This window comes from Rhamphochromis sp. 'chilingali' (genome assembly GCF_963969265.1).
Source record: "Rhamphochromis sp. 'chilingali' genome assembly, chromosome: 2".
NCBI lineage: Eukaryota > Metazoa > Chordata > Actinopteri > Cichliformes > Cichlidae > Rhamphochromis > Rhamphochromis sp. 'chilingali'.
Genome location: NC_137930.1, coordinates 342,572 through 365,127, shown reverse-complemented (window position 1 = coordinate 365,127; position 22,556 = coordinate 342,572). Strand labels below are relative to the sequence as shown.

Here is a 22,556-nt window from a genome sequence, read left to right as displayed (position 1 = left end):
GTTTTGGCCGTTTTGACATCTTGTGTTGATTTTTTGATGTGGTGACGTCCAAAAGGAACCATGATACGGGAAGGGAGGGGGCGCACCGTGCCGGGAGGGGGGGGGCGTAATGTTGTAACAAATAATATTTCTATTAAATAAGCTTTACTTTGCATTTTAATTAACGTGGGATTATTTTTTGTATTTAGAAATAATAGTACCAACCTTTTTTTTTTCTTTTCAACATTTGTGGCACTGGCGTGGCGCCCCCTGATGGACAGCGCCCTTAGCATTTGCCTATACGGCCTATGCCACGGGCCGGCCCTGCCCTCAATGAATAAACTGACTTAACCACAGAGCACTTCGCTCTCGCTCTTCAGGCCTACTTCCTAGAGTATTTAAAAGTAGAATGGGAGGCAGAGCCTTCAGTTTTCAGGCCCCTCTTCTGTGGAACCAGCTTCCAGTTTGGATTCGGGAGACAGACACTATCTCTACTTTCAAGATCAGGCTTCAAACTTTCCTTTTTGCTAAAGCATATAGTTAGGGCTGGACCAGGTGACCCTGAATTACCAGTTACCATTGCTCCATTGTCAATGGCAGAGGTGTAAAGAGTACTAAAATATTTTACTCAAGTAAAAGTACTATTACTTTGCTGAAATTTTACTCAAGTACAAGTAAAATTACCTGTCTAAAAATGTACTCAAGTAAAAGTAAAAAGTAGCTCATTTAAAATGTACTCAGAGTAAAAGTTACATAGTTACGTTTCTGTCAGCAGGAGGACAGCCGCTTCTGAGTAGTGCAAAAAAAGACAGTGGGATATAAATCTCAAAGTAGTTCTTTTTTAGTGAAAAGAAAAACTTTACAAATTAAAGTGCAGTGGCAGTTAAACTCCATCTTTAACGTGACCTTAACGCCAATTTGTTCTACTACCCATCATTCCCTGCAGTATTTCCGAAGCGCAATGTTTTTTTTATTTTTAATTTACTCAGTAGAGGGTGTGATTGAAAACGTAGCGAACTACAAAACTTTTAAAAAAATATACTTAAGTAAAAGTAAAATTACAGACTTGAAAAATGACTTTAAAAAGTACAAATACAGAAAAAACTACTCAATTACAGTAATGCAAGTAAATGTAATTCGTTACTTTCCACCCCTGGTCAATGGCCATGACATTTTGCATATTAATGACCAAGACACTGACCTCACAGCCCATTGTCCATTCAGTGGTGCAATAGTCAGTCATTACTGTTTATGAGGTTGGAAACTTGGAGTCAGCCGAGACTGAAGAAGTCACCTGGAAACACCGAGATTAGAACCACCTGAACCTGCTGAACTGTTAAATTGCATTCAAAAATAAACAAATAAAATAAATGAATAAATAATGTTCAAACAAAAAAAAACAAAAAACTAGAATTTAGGAGAGATGAAAACAAAGAGAAATGCAAATGATTTGAAAATAAAAATGAATTAAGTATGCCCCCTCTGCTTGGAACCCTCCATTACAGCAGTCTAACTTTATATTCACACAAACATGAATACAGCTCATAGACAAAGATCTTAAGAGCTCTGTCAGCTCCTTCCTGCTTTTATAAATGACCCTCAGGTCACTGGAAACTGTCCCTGTGCAAGAATCTAAACTGAAAGGATCAAACTCACTGTGGAAACAAATGGAAACTAGACTAAATTCAGTAAATCAAGACAAAACATAAACTAAAAACAGTGTTTTTGCTGTTTACTCATTAATGAAGGAAGGTCAGCTGCTGCTCCTGTTTGTGGTTTTCTACCTTCACACATATTCAGTCGAACATGGATGTGAACTGGGTCTCTTCATGACTTTAACCCAGCTGTCAGCTGTCCTTCTGTCTCGTGTCTCTAATACTGTCGGCTCTGGGTGAAGCTTTTTCAGACGAGTATTGTTGTGACGTGGATCAATATAAATAAAGCTGAACTGGACTCTGCGTCACTTCTCGTTGGCTGTTTTTCTTCTTTTCTGACTAAGTAGTCTCACACTTTTCTTGTAGGCTGTTAGGAATAAAATGGTTAAATAAAGCTGTTTTTGTGTGAGTTTTATATAAACATTGGAATTGTGCTCGTTAAGAGTTGGCACTGTGCAATGAGGGTCAAAAGTCCATTCAGAGCTGTGATTAAACTGAATTACTGAGAGTGACATGTTGAGCTGCAGAGGGATTTGCAAACATCATTACTGGTTAGAGTCAGGGGGATATTTTTCTGGGCCAGAACTTCCCGGACTTGGAAAATAAGTAGAAACAACAGGCTGGATATCAGGGAGTGAGGTGTTTTTTTCCTTTTTCCAGGAAAAGGAGCAGATGCAGACGACATCAGTGGTGGATGCAGTGCAGGAGAAGATCCAATCGGCTGACTGCAGGACCAGCTGCGTCATTCCCAAGAGGAGATAATAATACTTGTTTTTGTTGTGTTATAAAACTGTATTACCTGCTCACAGGGTCATCCTTCATGTGAAGCAGACAGCTGTAACTTGCAATTTCAACTGCTGAAATGATTTCAATCTTTTAAAAGACAGTCACTCACCTGGATTCCTTAAGCAAAGAGAACGACCGCTCATGCTTGTGTGCTGCATGCTTGTGTGCTGCATGCTTCTACTTTCCAAAACACTGTTTCTGGTGGTAAACTTCCAGTAGCTTGGCTTCTCTCACCCCTTTCTGTCCCGGCCCTGACTTTGAGTACAACATGGGACATTTTTTATGACAACATTTTTTAGCTGCCATCTCAGGCGCAGTCTCCCTTTCACTGTGTTGTCAAGCGTCTGTAGAAATGGGAATCCCAGGTCCGTAAGGCTGTTTTGTTGTACTAGAAGTCTTGGGATTTGTCAGGTGCAGCTTTGCAAACCTAAGTCGTGTTCTTTTAGAGAGAAGATACCAGTGTTGGGGAGTAACGGAATACATGTACCGCCGTTACGTATTTAAAATACAAAATATGAGTAACTGTATTCCGTTACAGTTACCGTTTAAAAAGGTGGTATTCAGAATACAGTTACTTTGTTGAAATAAATGGATTACACTGCGGTACTTTCCTGTTTCATTTTGTCGCGGGTCAGGACTGTTTGGGTTTGTTTGACAGCTACGCTCTGTTGTTCCAGGCGGCAGCGTTACGGTTGCCATGGTTACAGGGCGACGCTCTCTCTCTCTCTGCGACTGTGTGTTTCCTGGGTGAGAGAGCGCCTTTTCGCTGTTGTTGTTGTTGTGCTAAGCTAACAGGCAGAATGCTACAAGCATAGCTCTAAAGAATGTAGCATCATGGGCAGTGTAGTCCGTGCTGCAGGGAGAATGCACTGCCATACACGTTATGTGTCTGTGAGCGCGAGGAGGGAGAAAAAGGGGAGTGGAAAGGTACGAGTTGTCGTCGAGGAAAAACGGGAGCTGGAAGCATGTAAATATAATAATAACCACTGCAGCCAAGAAGAGAGCCTGACGAGCCCAGTTGTAAGTAAGCTATTAAGACTCGACTGTACACCGTGTTCCTGTTTTCCTCCGAAACAATAAGTTCTGTTGGAGCAGCCTTTCAACGCCTCTCTCTGTCTCTGCTAGCAAAGTTGACCCAGACAACAAAGTAAAGCTAGTTTTTGGCTACGAGCCGACAGGGACCCCGCCGTATTAGTCAGAGGTCCCTTTACTACAGTTCGGAGTCGCGGACCTTCAGTAATAGTAATAAATCACACAGCAATAGTACATTCACGTTGTTGTAAAACGCATGATAATATATTAAGTAATCCAAAGTATTCAGAATACGTTACTGTCATTGAGTAACGTAACGGAATACGTTACAGAATACATTTTGGGGCATGTATTCTGTATTCTGTAATGGAATACATTTTAAAAGTAACCTTCCCAACACTGGAAGATACCATACTTGTTCAGTCTTTTTCTTATCGTGCCGTCATGAACTTTCACATTTAACACTTGCTGCACTTTCTCTGAATAAGCTGACTGTCTACTTATTATAGTACATGGCAGCTGCCATAACAGGAAATCCAGAATAAATCTATTAAGCTTTAGTTTGAACTAAACAAACCTGAGCTGCTGCTCTCCGTGTGTTTCCCACCCTGACACTTTCAGCAGTCAGTCGAGGCTTGGAACCCACAGAGCGGGGCAGGCAGTTCAGACAAAATCCAAAGCACGTGTTTTCATATGCATGTGTTTATTGTGAGTTAGACTTGTGTTTACAAACATTTTTTTAAAAATACATGTAAATGTAGAGCAGGGATGTCAAACTCAAATACACAGTGGGCCAAAATTCAAAACTGGAACAAAGTCGCGGGCTAACATTAATATTTATTGAAAAAAAATCTTCCTCCAGATATAAGAATGAATCTTTTCTTATGGACTCAAACACGTTTTGCTGAAAAACTGAATATGGAACAAGCAAAGCTTAATACTAAACAATAGATATATTAGCTGTATAATACCAGTAGGCCAGCTCTAATTGTAATTTGGCATGGCTTCGCGGGCCAAATGTAATTAGGCTGCAGGCCAAATTTGGCCCGCGGGCCAGAGTTTGACACCTATGATGTAGAGAAATACAAATGCTTTAATAACTAGTATATTAGAATATTTTAATATATACCTTTATTAACATTATTATATAAGATGATGGTTCACAACAGACACAAAAAAGCAACAGTTACATGAAGAATAACCAATCAATCGAATAATCATGCAGTCTGCTATGTAGGTGTTATTCATATAATCGGATTGGATACTTCCTGAAGGTGAGTTGTGTTAGTAGACTACGTGAAGACATGCCACATGAGCACATTGGGACCAGAAAAGCACACTGCCATATGTTCTGTTACTGAGGAGCGTTTGAAGGACAAAGACAATAAAATTCTGAGAAAGATATTAAACATTTGAATGTTTTGAGAAACACATTAGTTGAACTAAAGTCCATTTGGAAATCCCCACAGGCAGTTATTTTGAAGTTTTAACTTAAACAACCTAAAATCCTAAGGTCAGTGAGTCAGAAAACGTGAACGAAAGATCATATGTGTGTGCTAATCAACAGGATAGACTGTAGCCTCAGGTGCATATTGTTAACTGGTGATTATGTGACGATGCATTTTATGCAGCGGCATTTTGAAACAGCTGCAGATGTGAGAGCAACGACTGCCTGACCTTCACATAAAGGGAGTTACAGTGGTCCAGACAGGATAAAATAAAAGCATGGATCAGTGTGCTGCCCAGAAAGAAGATTTCACACCTGCCAGTCGCCTTACATGATAAAAAATGGACTTCACTGCTCTAATTTGGCTGTCAGTAATAACAGGTTTAAAATATTATTGTTTAATATAATAATAATAAAAAGTTTAAGGCCAACCAGGTTTTACTGTTATCTAGAAATGCCAAGAGAGGTTTAATGGAGAGGCCATCCTTCTGCTTTAGTGGCAAATAAATGTGGCAGTCATCAGCGTAACAATGAAAAGAGGTCCCATGCCTTCTAAGGATGGATACTGTTTTCATCTAGAAAATACTTCAGTTGACAAAAAACAATTTTCTCTAAAAGGTTGGAAAGTAAAGGCAGCTTGGAAATAGGCCTATAATTAGCTAATACCTTGTGATCAAGGCCAGGTTTCTGAAGCAGTGGCTGCACTACTGCATGTTTGAAATTTGCAGGAACCATACCAGAAGACAAACTGCTGTTAATAATGTCAAGGACATACTGCCTATACTAGGAAAAATGTCTTTGTGGGGGGACAGGATCCCGAGGGGAACCTGCGGGCTTAATATGGTGAACCACATCCTCTAAAGTGGAGAATGTCAGAGACAGAGGGGTCAGAGTCAGGAGCTTTGATCAGAGCCCTGGTGGTGCCAACCTGTTCAAGAAAAAAACTCAGAAAAGTATTGCAAATATCAGGAGAAACTTCCAAACAGACATTCAGTGGAGTATCAAGAACAGTGTCAATGGTCCTAAACAACACATGTGGGTTATGACTGTCGAAAGAAACAATATTTGCAAAATATTCCCTTTTTGCCTCTTTAACAGTGTTCTGGTAGCGATGCCAGCAGAATTTGAGAATTTGAAATGACTCCTGCAGTTTATCCTTTTTCAATCTCTGTTCTGCTCGACGACATTCCCTCTTAACAACCCGACTGCTCTCATTAAACCAAGGCTCAGGTTTAGCCTTCGGCTGCCTGGTTTTTAAAGGAGCCACAGAGTCCAAGACTGTTTGACAGCAAGAATAAAACCAGGAATTAAGCTCTTCTGTGTCAGAGGAAACAAAGTCAGCTGATTAAAAGCAGCAAAAAAACTGCGCAGCAGTGGAGGGGTTAATAACCCGACAGCGCCAAGCAGGAGCGCCAGGTTTAACTGCAGTATGTGTAAAACCAATGTTGAATAACACAGGCATATGATATGAGAGTGCACAGTCACAAATCTCCAAGTCAGTGACAGGCAGACCATATGACAGGACAAGGTCCAGTTTGTGTCCGTGCTCATGTGTAGGGCCAGGCACGGACTGTACCAGGCTAAAAGAGTCAATAAGGCTTAAAAAGTCCTTTACCAGTGGCTTATCAGGACAACATACATGTATATTAAAATCTCCAATAATAAGAACACTTTGGGCATAATCCCAGCTAAAAAAAATCAGAAACGTCATTTATGAAATTCTTAGTGTATTTCGGGGGGCGATAGATGACAGCGCAGAAAACCGGGTCTGTGCGACTCACCTCAAACGAGGTAAGTTCAAAGCTGGAGAACGAAGGCTGTAGAAAGTGTTACGATATAAATATATATTCTTAATGCTTATTTTCTGTTTATATTGTTTTATAGAGGCCAGACTAGGAGAACGCCAGTTTGAGCACAATGTCACAGAGTACTGACAGGAAACTGCTTTTGCAGAGAACAGGAAGTTTTAGTGCAGAGCTGCACAGGCGTATTAAGTAAACTGTGTGTCGGTGTGATGCAGTGCAGAAATATATATACGGATTTAGCTGGCAAAGAATTCAGACCAGAGTGTGTGTGTTCGTGTGACGGGTCTCCATTTCCAGAAATGTAAAATAAAGATCATTTTTGGAGCTTGACCACTCTGAGTCCAGTCTTTCTCTGTTGCCAAAAGAATTCAAAAGAACAGAATTTAATAATAGCACTGCTTCCATTTGTAATCCTGTGCCTCCACCTCTGCCCGACGTTCATGGTGAGTTAAAATAGCAACAATCGACTGGTAAAAGTTCAGATATAGCACTGGACTCATTGAGACACATCTCAGTCACAGAAAATCCAGATCACAGGAACTGAAAAAGTCCCGAAGAATAAAAGTTTTGTTTAAAACCAGGCAAACCGTGGGTGGAGCTGGAGCACGGGCTTCAGCAAGTCCAGAAACCTGACGCAGTGCTCTCAGGCAGTGTTGCCAACTTAGCGACTTTGTCGCTATATTTAGCGAGTTTTCAGACCCCTTAGTGACTTTTTTTCTAAAAAAAGTCGCATATCGCTTTTACTCTCAACAAGCAGCGGGTGCTGTAACGCAGTCGGTTCTTCTTTTACTCTTTTACTCTTATGCTGTTTTGTGGATCACAAGGTTTAAAACTACTTATAAACACACACACACAAAGTAACTCCACCAGAGTGCTTATTTCGGGTCACTTTTGCCGGTCCAAGCCCGGGTAAAGGAGCAGGGTTGGAATTGTGACATTAAAAAAACAATAATTGCTAAAATAAATTTAATTTGTAGTTCTAAATAAACTCTAAATGCCTTTAGGATGTTTTTTACTCACTTTATGTCTCTTCCACAATGTTATTTCTCTCTCCAACAGTGAAGGTTACAATTACATTAGCATGACCAATTATGCAAATTAGGCAATGACGTCATTTAGCGACTTCTAGCGACTTTTAGGACAGCCAATAGCGATTTTCCTTACTGAGGAGTTGGCAACACTGCTCTCAGGTTTCAGAAATGTTCTCGGCTGAGGTTTGGGTGGGGAGGACGCGCAGTAGAGTATGGACTGATGGATGGATGGATGGAAATATTTTTTATTTCACTATAAATCATATAATCAAAGTTCGTAATGTAATAAAATCAGCTTCAGCTCCTTCTTCTCCTCTCTTTGGTAGTTTTGTTGTTGTAGTTTAACATAATGTTTGTTTGTATACGCAGAACTGGTTTTATTCCTGTCACAATAATAACTCATAATAAGGGTTAATAAGTGTTAGTAAAATAACTGGTGTTTATGTGGGTCTCAGGTAATTGCCCCCACACAAACCGAACTGTCAGAAGGGAAAAATCTTTGGCATCATCGAGAATGAGAAGAAGCACACTTGCACATTTTTCTTACACATTTTGCTCTGATCTGGTGTCACTGAGTCCTCGCAGAAGAAGAGTCGAGTTCACTAACAGGAGAACGAAGGAAGGAGGTAGAAGTAGATTATCATCTCACTGTAATTCTCTGCCCACAGCCTGGACTACCATTTGCTCAGCATCTCCACCTTGCACATGTTTCTGGATCATGTCTGTCTCCTCCTGTGCTGGCGAGGTGGTGGTTGATTCACGTGACACCTGTGGAAAACGGGACTCACCAGTTAGAATCTCTGCTTCATGTAGTTTTATTGACCTAGTTAGTTTTGGCACAGTGTCCTTAGTTATTTAAAGATTCAATTGGCCTGATTGATTTTAAAAAAAATAGTGGTAAGTTATGTGTCTGTGACCTCTCTGCAAGTGTGTTCCTTAAGCTTTATTGAGACCCAGCAACCATCTAAAATACAGTGGGGCTATAATTATTTGATCCCCTGCTGGATTTATAAGATTTCTTACAAAAAAGGACAGTCCCTTATTTTTATGGTAGGTTCTGAAAATCTAGTGGAGCAAAAGTTAAATTTTTATAGCAGTTGTGTTGAAGGGCTTTGGGCATTTGCATAGAGTTTTTTTTATAATTAAAATAATCTTTCTAGAAAGTGCCTGGAAAAAGAGCAACATTTTTGGGCCCATTTTTATAACGTTTTCACGCTGTGGTGCTAGCGACCAGAAATATGCGGAAGTAAGGGCGGGAACAAATCAAGAAGGCTAGACTGTCCAATTTCACAGCCGCTCATTTCCAGCTTACCGGCCTCCTGAGGACCAAGCCCACGTAGCCCACAAAGGCCGGGTCCTCCGAAGGATGCGGCCTAGGTTTTGGGAAACAGCAAATACGTGAAAAGGCGTGTCTAAAAGTATTCTTAAAAAACAACTTAAAAAGTATTAAAATGCGTAAATGTAAATAATCCAAAGAATAATCACTGAAGTGTTTCAATAGTCCAGCTGAAAAGTTTGAGACAACTATTTTTTTCATGCTGAATAAAATCAAACCTGAAGCTCTGACTTTTAATTTATTTTCTCTCATTAACCTGTTGCAAAAAATCTGTTGCAATGATGTGTTTTTAAAGTTCACTAATATATAGAATAGAATAGAATAGAATAGAATAGAACCTGGCTGTGAATCCTGACTATTTCATCCAGTTTGGCTTTGAGGGCATCCACCTCTGCTGGTTCATCAAACGCCTGCAAACACAACAACATCAAAAATCACAATAAGAATAATACAAGCAATAGTTATAGTTTATCAACAGGCCACCTGGGCCACCATAAGTATGATTCCTTTTTTGTCCTTAGGTGAGGTTAAGAAGGCCTTTAAAGTTTTCTGTATTGAAGGAAAAATTTATTTATTAAAAAGGAAAGTCCAGGATGTGTACATCCTCATCACTGAAAGAGTGGCCGCTGGCCTTTAGGTGCAATTGCGGCCTTTTCCAAGCACTCTTTGAAAGGTACTCATTGATCAGTGGCTGTTGATCAATGAGCATGAGTGACGTAGATCAACCGGCAAATCAAGAGCTTCGCTTTTACGCTCAGCTCTCTCTTCACCACGACGGACCGGTGCAGCGCCCGCATCACTGCGGCCGCAGCACCAATCCGTCTCCGGCTCCCTTCTCCCATCACTCGCAACCAAGACCCCGAGATACTTGAACTCCTCCGCTTGGGGCAGGAACTCATCCTGGGCACTCCACCCTTTTCCAGCTGAGAACCATGGCCTCAGATTTGGAGGTGCTGATCCTCATTGCTTCACAATCGGCTGCGAACCGTTCCAGTGTGAGCTGGAGGCCATCACCCGATGAAGCCAACAGAACCACATCATTTCATTTCATTTCATTTATTTATTTATTTCACACTTGGTATAACAGATCAAACAAACCAACCACACTTTCTATCAACAAAGCACTACAACCATGTGTGAAAAGGAGCAGGAAGAAGAAAATATTCTTATTAAACCCTGCCCCCTATCTACAATCCAACTTATATTACAAGTGGGCACCAAAAATCAGGGAACAAACTAATATTAACATTTCTCTCCGGTCCTAACCCAAACCAAACAACAAATTTACAATCAGAATATACCACTCCACATAGTAACAGGGAGAAAAATAAAATTAAATAAATAAAACAAAAAATTATAAAGGATCCTTTTTCAATGAACTCCAATTTCATTCGCATTCTTCATATTGAGTTATCGTTTTAAGCATGTAACACTTTTTAAAACAATGTAAACTTATACAATTCTTTAAATTATAATGAAGAGAGTTCCACAGTCGTATACCCTCGTCGTATATCATCCGCGAAAAGCAGAAATGAGATTCTGAAGCCACCTAAGTGAAAGCCCTCCGCCACTTGGCTGCGCCTAGAAATCCTATCCATAAAAATTATGAACAGAACCGGAGACAAAGAGCAGCCCTGGCGGAGCCCATCGCCCACCGGGAACGAGTCCGACTTATTGCCGGCAATGCGAACCAAGCTCTTGCAACGGTTATATAGGGATCGAATGGCCCGTAGCAATGGGCCAGACACCCCAGAGTCCCGCAGCACCTCCCACCGGACACCCTGAGGGACACGGTCGAATGCCTTCTCCAAGTCCACAAAACACATGTGGACTGGTTGGGGAAACTCCCATGCACCCTCAAGTATCCTTCAGAGGATAAAGAGCTGGTCCAGTGTTCCACGACCAGGACGAAAACCGCATTGTTCCTCCTGTATCTAAGGTTAGACTAGCGGACAAACTCTCCTTTCCAGCACCCTGGCATAGACTTTCCCAGGGAGGCTGAGGAGTGTGATCCTCCTCCCACATAGCAAGCAGGTCTGGCCCGGATCTGGCATCAAGCCGGCACTGCTGGCTGACTTCTGGCATGATAAGACGTGTGTCATCCAGATATGGGCCAGGCTTGGCATAGCTGGCACTGTTTATGCGATGGCATGCCATATCTGGCTCGATTGTGGTTTGGTTTATGTGGCCCAGGCTCATAGAAAACAAGCCTGGCTGGGTCTGACAGCTGCAGGGAGGAAGGACCTGCGGAAACGCTCCTTCATGCATCGAGGATGCAGCAGTCTGTCACTGAAGCAGCTCTGCAGTTCAGCAACATTTACATGCATGGGCTGGGAGACTCTGGCCAAAATAACATCTCTGATGGACAGAGTCCTTCTGTCTCCCACCACCTGCACTGGGTCCAGGGTGCATCCCAGAACAGAGCCGGCCTTCCTGATGAGTTTATCCAACCTCTTCCTCTCAGCTGCCGATAAACTGCTGCTCCAACATACCACACTGTAAAAAATGACAGATGCCACCACAGAGTCATAGAAGGTCTTTAAAAGCGCTCCCTGGACTCCAAATGACCTCAGCCGCCTCAGCAGGTAGAGTCTGCTCTGACCCTTCCTGTAAAGAGCATCAGTCCAGTTTATTATTTAGGTGAACACCTAGGTACCTATCCACAATGGGCCAGACACCCCATAACTCCCACCAGGTGGGAGTCCACTATCCCAATGGATGTTCACCGGTGTCAGTGTGGTGGGTCTGCATCTCCGGAAGTCCACCACCAACTCCTTGGTTTTCCTGGCGTTGATCAGCAGGTGGTTCTGCTGGCACCAGTCCACAAAGTCCAGAGTCCGCTGTCTGTACTCTGAGTCGTCCTCACCTGTGATGAGGCCGACTATGGCAGAGTCGTCAGAGAACTTCTGTAGGTGGCAGCGTGGGGAGTTGATGGAGAAGTCTGCAGTGTAGAGGGTGAAGAGGAACGGTGCCAGCACAGTTCCCTGTGGGGCCCCCGGACTGCAGACCAGCGTGTCAGAGACAGCCCTGTGTCCTCACATACTGTGGGCGTCCTGTGAGGTAGTCCAGTATCCACTGGGACATGTGGTGGTCCATTCCTGATAGCTCCAGCTTGTCCCTCAGAAGTTGTGGCTGGATGGTGTTGAAAGCACTGGAGAAATCAAAGAACATGATCCTCACAGTGCTTCCAGGCTTCTCCAGGTGAGTCAGAGCTCGGTGCAGGAGGTCGATGATGGCGTCCTCCACCCCGATGCCAGGCTGGTAAGCAAACTGCAGATCCAATGAAGACAACACCAGGGGGCGCAGATGGTTTAGAACCAACCTCTCAAGGGTCTTCATCAGACCTGGATGACCTCTAATTTTCTGCTTCTAAATTCAGATTAAACGTTATACAAAAATTTTTAGTACCATGGTATCTAAGCAGATTCTTACTCTGGAGGGCAATGCTTTTGCCACCAGTAATGCTGTGAGGAATCTTGGTGTTGTTTTTTTGACCAGGGTATATCCTTCAGTAGGCATATAATCTCTGACTCTTTTCCTCAGCGTATCTTTAGTCATGCCTACCTGGTAGCAACACATGGCTACACCTCCCTCAGCCTGTTTGGGCCCGGAGGTTTTCTTCCCACTTAAAACAAGATCTAGAGTGTGATTAAAGTGGTGGGTGGGTTCTTTTACAGTTTGACAGAAGCCAATTGAGTCAAACAACAGATTAAATGCCATGTTGAGGCTGTCATTTTTAGCATCTACATGGATGTTAAAATCACCCACAATAATTATTTTATCTGAGCTGAGAACTAAATCAGATAAAAAGTCTGAGAAATCAGACAGAAACTCTGTGTAAGGCCCAGGTGGACGATAGATGATAACAAGTAAGACTGGTTTCTGAGTTTTACAGCTGGGGTGGACGAGGCTAAGCATCAGGCTTTCAAATGAATGTCTGGGTCTTTGGTTGATTAACAAGATGAAAATAAAGAGGAAACCTAAAATTCTTCAGTAAACATTTAAGGAGAAGACTTTAGAGTGGTTTTAGTTTAAGCAAACAGAGTTTAAGAAACATATCAAAATGTTGGCAGCCCGTCCCAGGTGACCTTACCTGTGTAGTAATTGTGCGCAGAACATCCAAACAGCTGATCTGGTCTCCAGGAAACAGAGGCAGATTCAAGTGAGTCAGTTTTATGGTGTTTGGTTTGGGAATCCTCAAAGGATCCTGGAGACCATCACAGAAGTCTGCCAGCTCACTGGGGAACACATTAGAAAATATTAAAGTCCATTAGAGACTATTAGACTGTTACAGTGGAGTCCATTATAGTGCAGAACCATTTTTGATTAGTGTTAAGGTTAGAAACCGTCACCGAGCTCAGTCTCACCTGTACTGTATGACCTGCGAGCCACTGGGGTCAAATCTCCTCCAGGTTTCATAAAACATCTGGAGGTGATCATCACTCAGCATCTCAGCGTCCTCAGGGCTCGCTGTGTTGAAGAGCTCCAGGATGACAACGATGAACAGGTGGATCACCAGCAGGCAGAAGAGGAGGATGTAGGAGCTGAAGAAAACAATCCCCACCGTCGGGTTAGCGCAGTTACCAGGCTCAGGTAATCGCAGGTCGCAGTCTGGAGGCGTGTTCATGATGGGACTCAACAGGCCGTCCCACCCCGAGGACGTGGTGATCATAGTCATGCTGATGATGCTGTTTCCAAATGTCTTGAAGTTAAACATGTCATCGATCATCATCTCATGCTTCACGTAGGCAAAGTTAAACATCCCAATGATGGAGAATGTGTACACAATTAGGAAGAAGAGCAGGCCGATGTTGAAAAGGGCAGGAAGTGACATCACAAAGCCCATAATCAGCATCCAGATCCTTCTGGCAAACCGAATGTGAGGGAATGCTCCACATAAGGTGAACAAACGACCCAATCGCATAACAGAAAAGAGAGAGGGACTGACGAAATATTTTTCCAAGATGTCAGCTAAGAAGAGACCTGCAACAACAACAACAACAACAACTATTTGTATAGCACATTTAAGACCGAAGGTACACCAAAGTGCTTCATAAAAATGTTCAAACATAACAGATATGAGACCATAACAGAGTACAAATAAGCTAAGAATTGAGAAAAGCTGGTTAAACAAAAATACAGATAAAATAAGAAATAAAACATCAGAGTGTATTTTAGAAAATAAAATCACTGAGTATTCATAAATATAAAGTGGGGGTATACATACAGTGGTACATCAATAGAAGATAAATAACAGCTGGATGAAATATAGGGAATGTGCACTTGACTAACCGAAAACGCTCGGCCACACAGCTAAGTTTTTAACTGTGATTTAAATGAATGGATGGAATCAGAGGCGTGAACGGCAGCAGGAAGATTGTTCCAGAAGCTAGGGCCTGCCAGGACAAAAGCACGGTCACCTCTGGTCTTTAGCTGGGATCTAGGCTGCACCAAGAGTAACTGTCCTGATGATCTTAGGGCTCTCCTGGGGATATACGGATTAAGGAGTTCAATGAGGTAGCACGGCGCAGTATTGTTTATGGTTTGAAAGGTGAGCAAGAGAATTTTGAACTCAATGTGGTATTTGACAGGGAGCCAATGCAGGTCAGCGAGGACTGGGGTAATAGAGGCAAACCTTCTGGTTCCAGTCAAAAGGTGTGCCGCAGCATTCTGGACAAGCTGCAATCTATGAAGAAGGGCAGAGACCAAAGTAAAGGGAATCACAGTAGTCTAATCTAGAGGTCAGAAATGCATGGATAGGTTCTCAAGGTCCTATGTAGTGCTTGGCCTTGGATATTTGACGCAGTTGGTAAAAACTAGATTTAACTACCAAGGATCAATGTTCCCTCTAATGTTTCACGTGTCTGAGCGAACACACAAACTCCCTGAGCGTCTCTTGGACCACTGTGAGCACCAGCAGACGTGTGCACTGTGGTCACGCCAGCATCTAATCCATCCAATTTACATGGTTTATTAAAGTAATCAAATTACAGCATTTACATTTATCTTAGACGACTTTTAATTAACTGCTTTAGGCCACTTACAATGTTTTAGAAAAATTGGTTTTGTAGCATGTTAACACTATTGGAAGTAAAAATAACTTGAACTCCAGTTTTGAAAACACAACTTTCTTTTTTTTTTTTTTATAAAGCTCTGACTTGTATTATGAGTATGACTCTGTGGGAGAGAGTCTGTAACTCTGTCTGCAAAATACAGTAAATAATGACCAATGTTGGGCAATTAATTATTTAGTTACTTCTTCAAAAGAGTAACTGAGTTATGCAAACAACAAAGTTTTTTGCAGCTGTTTACCTAAAAATGCAGCCAAAGCGTTTTTTTAAACAAACATTTCAAACTATTTACAGAACAATCAGCTGTTCTGCATCAAATCTGATGCCACACAAATTATTTGTGCCGCTCCAAAAAATAATTTCTGTCCACTATGAGATGAAGGAGAACAACAGCCTGATACCTGCAGGCCTGACAGCAGCAGATGTGTCACTGCTGTAACACCTGTAACACTCAGCAGGCGCCTCATTGTCCTGACACACAACACTACTGACCACACTACACACTAACTACACACTAACTACACACTAACTACACTCTAACTACACACTAACTACACACTAACTACACTCTAACTACACACTAACTACACACTAACTACACTCTAACTACACACTAACTACACTCTAACTACACACTAACTACACTCTAACTACACTCTAACTACACACTAACTACACACTAACTACACACTAACTACACACTAACTACACTCTAACTACACTCTAACTACACACTAACTACACTCTAACTACACACTAACTACACACTAACTACACTCTAACTACACACTAACTACACTCTAACTACACTCTAACTACACACTAACTACACACTAACTACACTCTAACTACACACTAACTACACACTAACTACACTCTAACTACACACTAACTACACACTAACTACACTCTAACTACACACTAACTACACACTAACTACACTCTAACTACACACTAACTACACACTAACTACACTCTAACTACACACTAACTACACTCTAACTACACACTAACTACACACTAACTACACTCTAACTACACACTAACTACACACTAACTACACTCTAACTACACACTAACTACACACTAACTACACTCTAACTACACACTAACTACACTCTAACTACACACTAACTACACACTAACTACACTCTAACTACACACTAACTACACACTAACTACACTCTAACTACACACTAACTACACTCTAACTACACACTAACTACACACTAACTACACTCTAACTACACTCTAACTACACACTAACTACACTCTAACTACACACTAACTACACACTAACTACACACTAACTACACTCTAACTACACACTAACTACACACTCCAAACACGCTAAACGTCACAAATCTCAAATCTCTCTCTCTTCCCCCCCCTCCCTCTCCCCGCCTCTCTCTCCCCCTCTCCCTCCCCCTCTCTCTCCCCCCCCTCTCCCTCTCCCCCCCCTCTCCCCCCTCCCTCTCCCTCCCCCCCCTCTCCCTCTCCCCCCCCTCTCCCCCCTCCCTCTCCCTCTCCCCCCCCCTCTCTCTCTCTCCCCCCCTCTCCCCCCTCCCTCTCTCTCTCCCCCCCTCTCTCTCTCTCCCCCCCCCTCTCTCGCCGTCACTCCTAAAACTTCCTCCTTCCTAAACAACTAAAGGCCATGTTGCCATATCATTTTTTGGTCGACATGGTATATTTTTCGACCAATAGGAAAGGGTGGGGTTTTTTTGGTGTTGTTTTTGCTCGCAGGCTTTTGAGCGTTTTCCTTATAAAACGCAGTTTTTACCGTTTCTTCCTGCAGTAAATATAAACAACGACAGTATTCAGGGAGGAAAACAAACATTGCAGATATTTTATCATAACTCTGGTTTTACGTGGCCGATCAACACAATTTAAAAACTGGTATAAAGTCCACACTTTGTCCGTCAGTTGTTCCGTCTGTCCTGCTCACATCTCCAATGGTTGTACACGTTGTCATTAACGTGGCTTCACTCCACAGCAGCTGCTTCGCTAAAACACCGGTGTCGGCGCATAAGGACGCTGTCATAGCCAGTCAGCGACGTTGATTGGCTGCGTATATACGAATGTGAATCGCATCATTGGCTGGACTTTGGGATAAGGTGGCATCGTTCTGATCACATACGGGAGCAGCCAGTCACTGACTAACACTGCAGAACAGGATTGTTAAAGTTTTAAATTTAATTTCAATTCAGGTTCGATTTCTTTTTTTGTGTGCAGAGACTGTGCCAGCAGTGCGCAATTGCCCATGCGTGCAGCTTAGAGGGAACATTGCCGAGGATACTTGTTTGTCAAACTTAGCTGTTTAAGAGGACACCTAAGTTGTTAACAGTGCCAGAAAGAAAGGTGCCAAGGGGTCCAAGAGTATCAGCAAATTGGCCCTGTGAAATATGGTTGTCGAACGGCACGATTTCTGTTTTCTTCTTGTTTAATATAAGAGAGTTATCAGAGAGCCAATCTTTGACCTCTCTCAAACACTCTAGCAGACAGTGTACTGATGACCAAACATCACCAGAGAGCCAAAAGTAAATTTGAATATCATCAGCATAAAAGTGACAGGAGATATTATACTTCTCTAAGACAGAGCCTAGGGGCAGCATATACAATGAAAACAACATAGGGCCCAACACAGATCCCTGGGGCAAACCACAGTAGAGGGGAGCAACAGAGGAAGAGCAAGTAAGTATGTAAGACCTGTCCGACAGATACGATCTAAACCAGTTCAAGGCATTACCCATTATGCCTACTGTGTGCTCAAGCCTCAATAGGAGGATATTATGGTCAACCATATCAAAGGCAGAGGTCAAGTCCAATAAAACTAAGAACGTAGAGCACTCTGAGTCGGCAAATAAAAGAAGGCCATTAAGGACTCTCAGCAGCGCTGTTTTGGTGCTATGGCGTGGTTTAAAGCTAGACTGGAATTTATCGCTGATATTATTTGCATCCAAGGAGGCCTGCGTCTGTGAGAGGACCATCTTCTCCAATGCTTTAGACAACAATGGAAATAACACAGACACGCCACACTCTTTCTTCTGCTTTTGATGCCTTTCAACACCATCAGGCCGACCCTCCTGGGTGATAAGTTAGCAGCGATGCAGGTGGATGCTTCTCTGGTGTCCTGGATTGTTGATTACCTGACAGGAAGACCACAATATGTACGTCTCCCACAGTGTGTGTCTGACAAGGTGATTAGCAACACAGGGGCACCACAGGGGACTGTCCTCTCCCCCTTCCTCTTCACCCTCTACACCACAGACTTCAGCCACTGCACAGAGACCTGCCATCTTCAGAAGTTTTCTGATGACTCTGCGGTGGTTGGATGCATCAGCAGGGATGATGAGACAGAGTACCGGGCTGTGGTCGACTCCTTTGTCACGTGGTGTGAGCAGAATCATCTGCAGCTCAACGTGGCAAAGACCAAGGAACTGATCGTGGACTTCAGGAAGACCAGGAAACACTTGACCCCTGTTTCAATCCAGGGGGTCAGTGTTGACATTGTGGAGGACTATAAATACCTTGGAGTACACATTGACAATAAACTGGACTGGGCTAAAAACACCACAGCACTTTACAGGAAGGGCCAGAGTCGTCTCTATTTTTTGAGGCGACTGAGGTCCTTCAACATCTGCCAGAAAATGCTGAGGATTTTCTATGAGTCTGTGGTGGCCAGTGCGATCCTCTATGCTGTTGCATGCTGGGGGAGCAGGCTGAGGGCAGCAGATGCCAACAGACTTAATAAACTGATCCGTAAGGCCAGCAATGTTGTGGGGATGGAGCTGGACTCCCTCAAGGTGGTGTCGGAGAGGCGGATGCTGTCCAAGATAAAGACAATGTTGGATAACACCTCCCACCCACTCCATGACATGTTGGTCAGTCACAGGAGCTCGTTCAGTGAGAGACTGAGATTACCGAAAAGCACCACTGAACGACACAGGAAATCATTCCTGCCTGTGGCCATCTCCCTGTACAACGCATCCACTTAACACACTGTTTGCTGCTACAGCTACACATGTTTCTTTTCCAAATATTTATTTATGAGTGACTTATGTATGTATGTATGTATATATATGTATATATTGTACTATTCTTAGTTAGTGTATTGTCTGTCTTGTCTTAATGTTGGTTTATAATGGAGCACTGTAACAAAAAATAATTTCCCCCAGGGATCAATAAAGTATTCTGATTCTGATTCTGATAAGTGGAGGTTTTCCACACAGGCCAGGTTTGGATTTGGGTTTTTTTCCCCTTAATAATGACAAATATTTTCATTGTTTGATCTGAAACATGTAAGTGTGACAAACATCAGGAAATCAGGAAGAGGGCAAAGACATTTTAAACTGCAGAAACGATGACACAGACTGACTTTAGAGTAAAAACAGGGAACATTGTACTTCCTGTTACAGCCCAGAGGTGGGACCAAGTCATTGTGTTGCAAGTCTCAAGTAAGTCTCAAGTCTTTATCCTCAAGTCACAAGTCAAGTCTCAAGTAATGTCAGGCAAGTCAGAGTCGAGTCTCAAGTCACTGGTGTAAAAGCCCGAGTAAAGTCACAAGTCTGAAACTTTGAATTTCGAGTCCTTTCGAGTCTTTAAAAAAAACAAAAAAACAAAAAAAAAATGTTGCAGTTATGCTAAATGTAAATATTAGACCATGTAATTTTTAAATCTGTGTTTTTCTCAACACATGATGAAATAGTGAACTTAGAAAATATACACAAATTGTGAAATTGCACCTCTATAAAATGCAGCTCAATTAAACTTAGCTCCAAGAATAATTTTCACCGACAGTTCTGAGATAAGCTGCATGTTATTCTTGGATGCGGTTGTAGGACCGGCTTTAAAATCGCATGACAAAAATATCATACACATTAAAAAAACCTGTATCACCAACGGAGCCTGGACAACATTTGCTAGTTAGATGAAGTCATGAAGCCCCGCCTACCGTTCTTTATACAACTTCAACTGTGATTCTCTACTTGCATGTTTTGCATATTGCATTTCGGTTTTTTGTTGACTACTTCATAGTTTATGTACCTGAAAAAATTAACTCCTTGCAGCATTTTTGAGCGTTTTTTTCCTTTTCTTTTCTTTAAAAATCTGGTTAATTTGATTGGCTGTGCTACAGCTCACGCACACATACATACATACGGAGTGTGGTTTGAATAAATAAATTGAATTAATGGTGCACACTTTGCATGTTAAATTTTATATTTGGGGTGAAACATCAAGTCTTTTCAAGTAAACCGGTTCAAGTCCAATTCAAGTCCCAGGTCATTGGTGTAAAAGTCCAAGTCAAGTCACAGTCTTAGAACATTTTTTCAAGTCAAGTCTAAAGTCATAAAATTAATGACTCGAGTCCAAGTCATGCGACTCGAGTCCACACCTCTGTTACAGCCCGCAGACATTTGCAGTAACTAACCAAACTGAGATCAGATAAGAAAAGAAGATTGTTTCTGTGTGTAGGACTCACCTATAATGGACAAAGTGAGAACCACAAAGTCCACAATGTGCAAGACATTTCTGAAGTAATGCTGTCTGAGTGCAATGATCTTCAGGATAAACTCAACAAGGAAGATGGCCCCAAGGATGAGATGGATCCAGTTCAGGACAAGTGACTTCTCCTCACTCTGATCATCAGTCTCCACCATTAGAACCACCATGTTGAAGAAGATAACCACCACCATGAAGATCTCAAAGTACAGAGCGGTGACCAGGTCAAACAGCCAAGCCAGGCAGCAATTCTGGAGACAAAGACGTAAGCTTTAAACACTCCGGCAGTCAGTCGGTTTGCTGACACTGCAAATAGTTTTCAGTAAAAACCCTCTTACAGGAGAAACTTTGTGATCCAATGTTATCTTAATCACTGCTGAAACAGAATTTGTTTCTTCACCTCCACAGTAGGAGGCAACAGGCTAATATATGAAGGCTGGTGTAAGAGTCTGATTGACAGCTGATGACTCTCTCTACTGCACAAAATGAGACTCGTCCTTACAGTCATTAATCTGACAGCTCTAACATTCATTACCTTTATTACTGCAACGCCTCCATACGTGCCTTCACGTGCTACATATGAACATATATCCATAAGTATCTGGACTCTGATGCGTATTTTAGTGTCTGCACACCGTGAGTTTTAAAGGTTTGTAAAAATATTCCATCAACTGTTGTTTCATGCAGTCCCCCGTTTTCAGAGGCTCAAAGGTGACAAACAGTAAAGCCCATTCCCTCATTATTCAATGAAAGTTTGAGCAGTTACAAAACCTGAAACTGATTCAAGGTGTTGTATTTAGGATCAGAGCATCTAATTGAGTCAAGGGGATTCTTGAGGAGGTTGGTGAAACTCTTTGAAAGTCTACGATCAATACAGAGAGTTTACAACAAGATGCAAACTACTGGTTACACTCAAGAAGTGCTAGAATAGATTTTACCAGAAAACATCTAAAGGAGCGTGTACAGGTCTGAGAAACATCTTTGGGCCGATGGAAGCGAGATGAACTTTCAAATCAAATCACTTTTATTGTCACATCACATGTGCAGGTACTCTGGTACAGTACATGCGAGTGAAATTCTTGTGTGCGAGCTTCACAAGCAACAGAGTTGTGTTAAAATACAATAACATAAGAACAAGCAAAATATAAGAATGGGTAAATCTGAGGATTATATGAATAAATATATGTACAGTATAAGAGTGTATGTGCATTACTGAATGTGTATACTAAATATAAATATCTACGTGTGTGTGTGTCTATACATATTTTAAAAATTAAATAGAATAAACAATAAATAAAATATATAAAATATACAGAGGTTGGTAGTTGGACATGTGCAAAACAGTGGCATTTATATACAGTGTGGAGTGCAAAATGTTGAAGTTCTCTTAAGTGAAGCTGAGGTGACTATGAAGTGTTCAGCAGTCTGATGGCCTGGTGGAAGAAGCTGTCTCTCAGTCTGCTGGTACGGGACCGGATGCTGCAGAACCTCCTTCCTGATGGAAGCAGTCTGAACAGTTTATGGCTGGGGTGACTGGAGTCCTTGATGATCCTCCCCGCTTTCCTCAGGCAGCGCTTCCTGTAGATGTCCTGGAGGGAGGGAAGCTCACCTCCAATTATCCGTTCAGAGCACCGCACTACTCGCTGGAGAGCTTTGCAGTTGTAGGCGGTGCTGTTGCCATACCAGGTGGTGATGCATCCAGTGAGGATGCTCTCAATGGCACAGTGATAGAAGGTCCTGAGGATGCGGGGGCTCATGCCGAATCTTTTCAGTCTCCTGAGAAAGAAGAGGTGCTGCTGCGCCTTCTTCACTGTTTTGTTTGTGTGTACTGACCACGTAAGATCCTCAGCCAGATGTACCCCAAGGAACCGGAAGCTGCTCACTCTCTCCACAGCAGCGCCGTTGATGGTGATGG

At 42.3% G+C, this 22,556-nt stretch overlaps 1 protein-coding gene across 5 annotated transcripts in view; it reads right to left on the bottom strand.

Moving 5' to 3' along the window:
• Positions 1–7,414: 7,414 nt before the first annotated feature.
• The window catches only part of LOC308392597 (sodium channel protein type 4 subunit alpha B-like), a 52,276-nt gene continuing 37,134 nt past the window's right edge, over positions 7,415–22,556 (bottom strand). Inside the window, exons 27-31 of one of the 5 annotated variants that reach the window (XM_080875674.1) lie at positions 20,622–20,892; positions 13,439–14,054; positions 13,165–13,309; positions 9,410–9,481; positions 7,415–8,503 (exon numbers count right to left, since the gene is read on the bottom strand). In XM_080875674.1, coding sequence (XP_080731800.1) covers positions 8,381–8,503; positions 9,410–9,481; positions 13,165–13,309; positions 13,439–14,054; positions 20,622–20,892 — 1,227 coding nt within the window. In that variant the 3' untranslated portion in view covers positions 7,415–8,380. The other 4 variants (XM_080875672.1, XM_080875671.1, XM_080875673.1 and 1 more) reach the window with 4 other exon arrangements.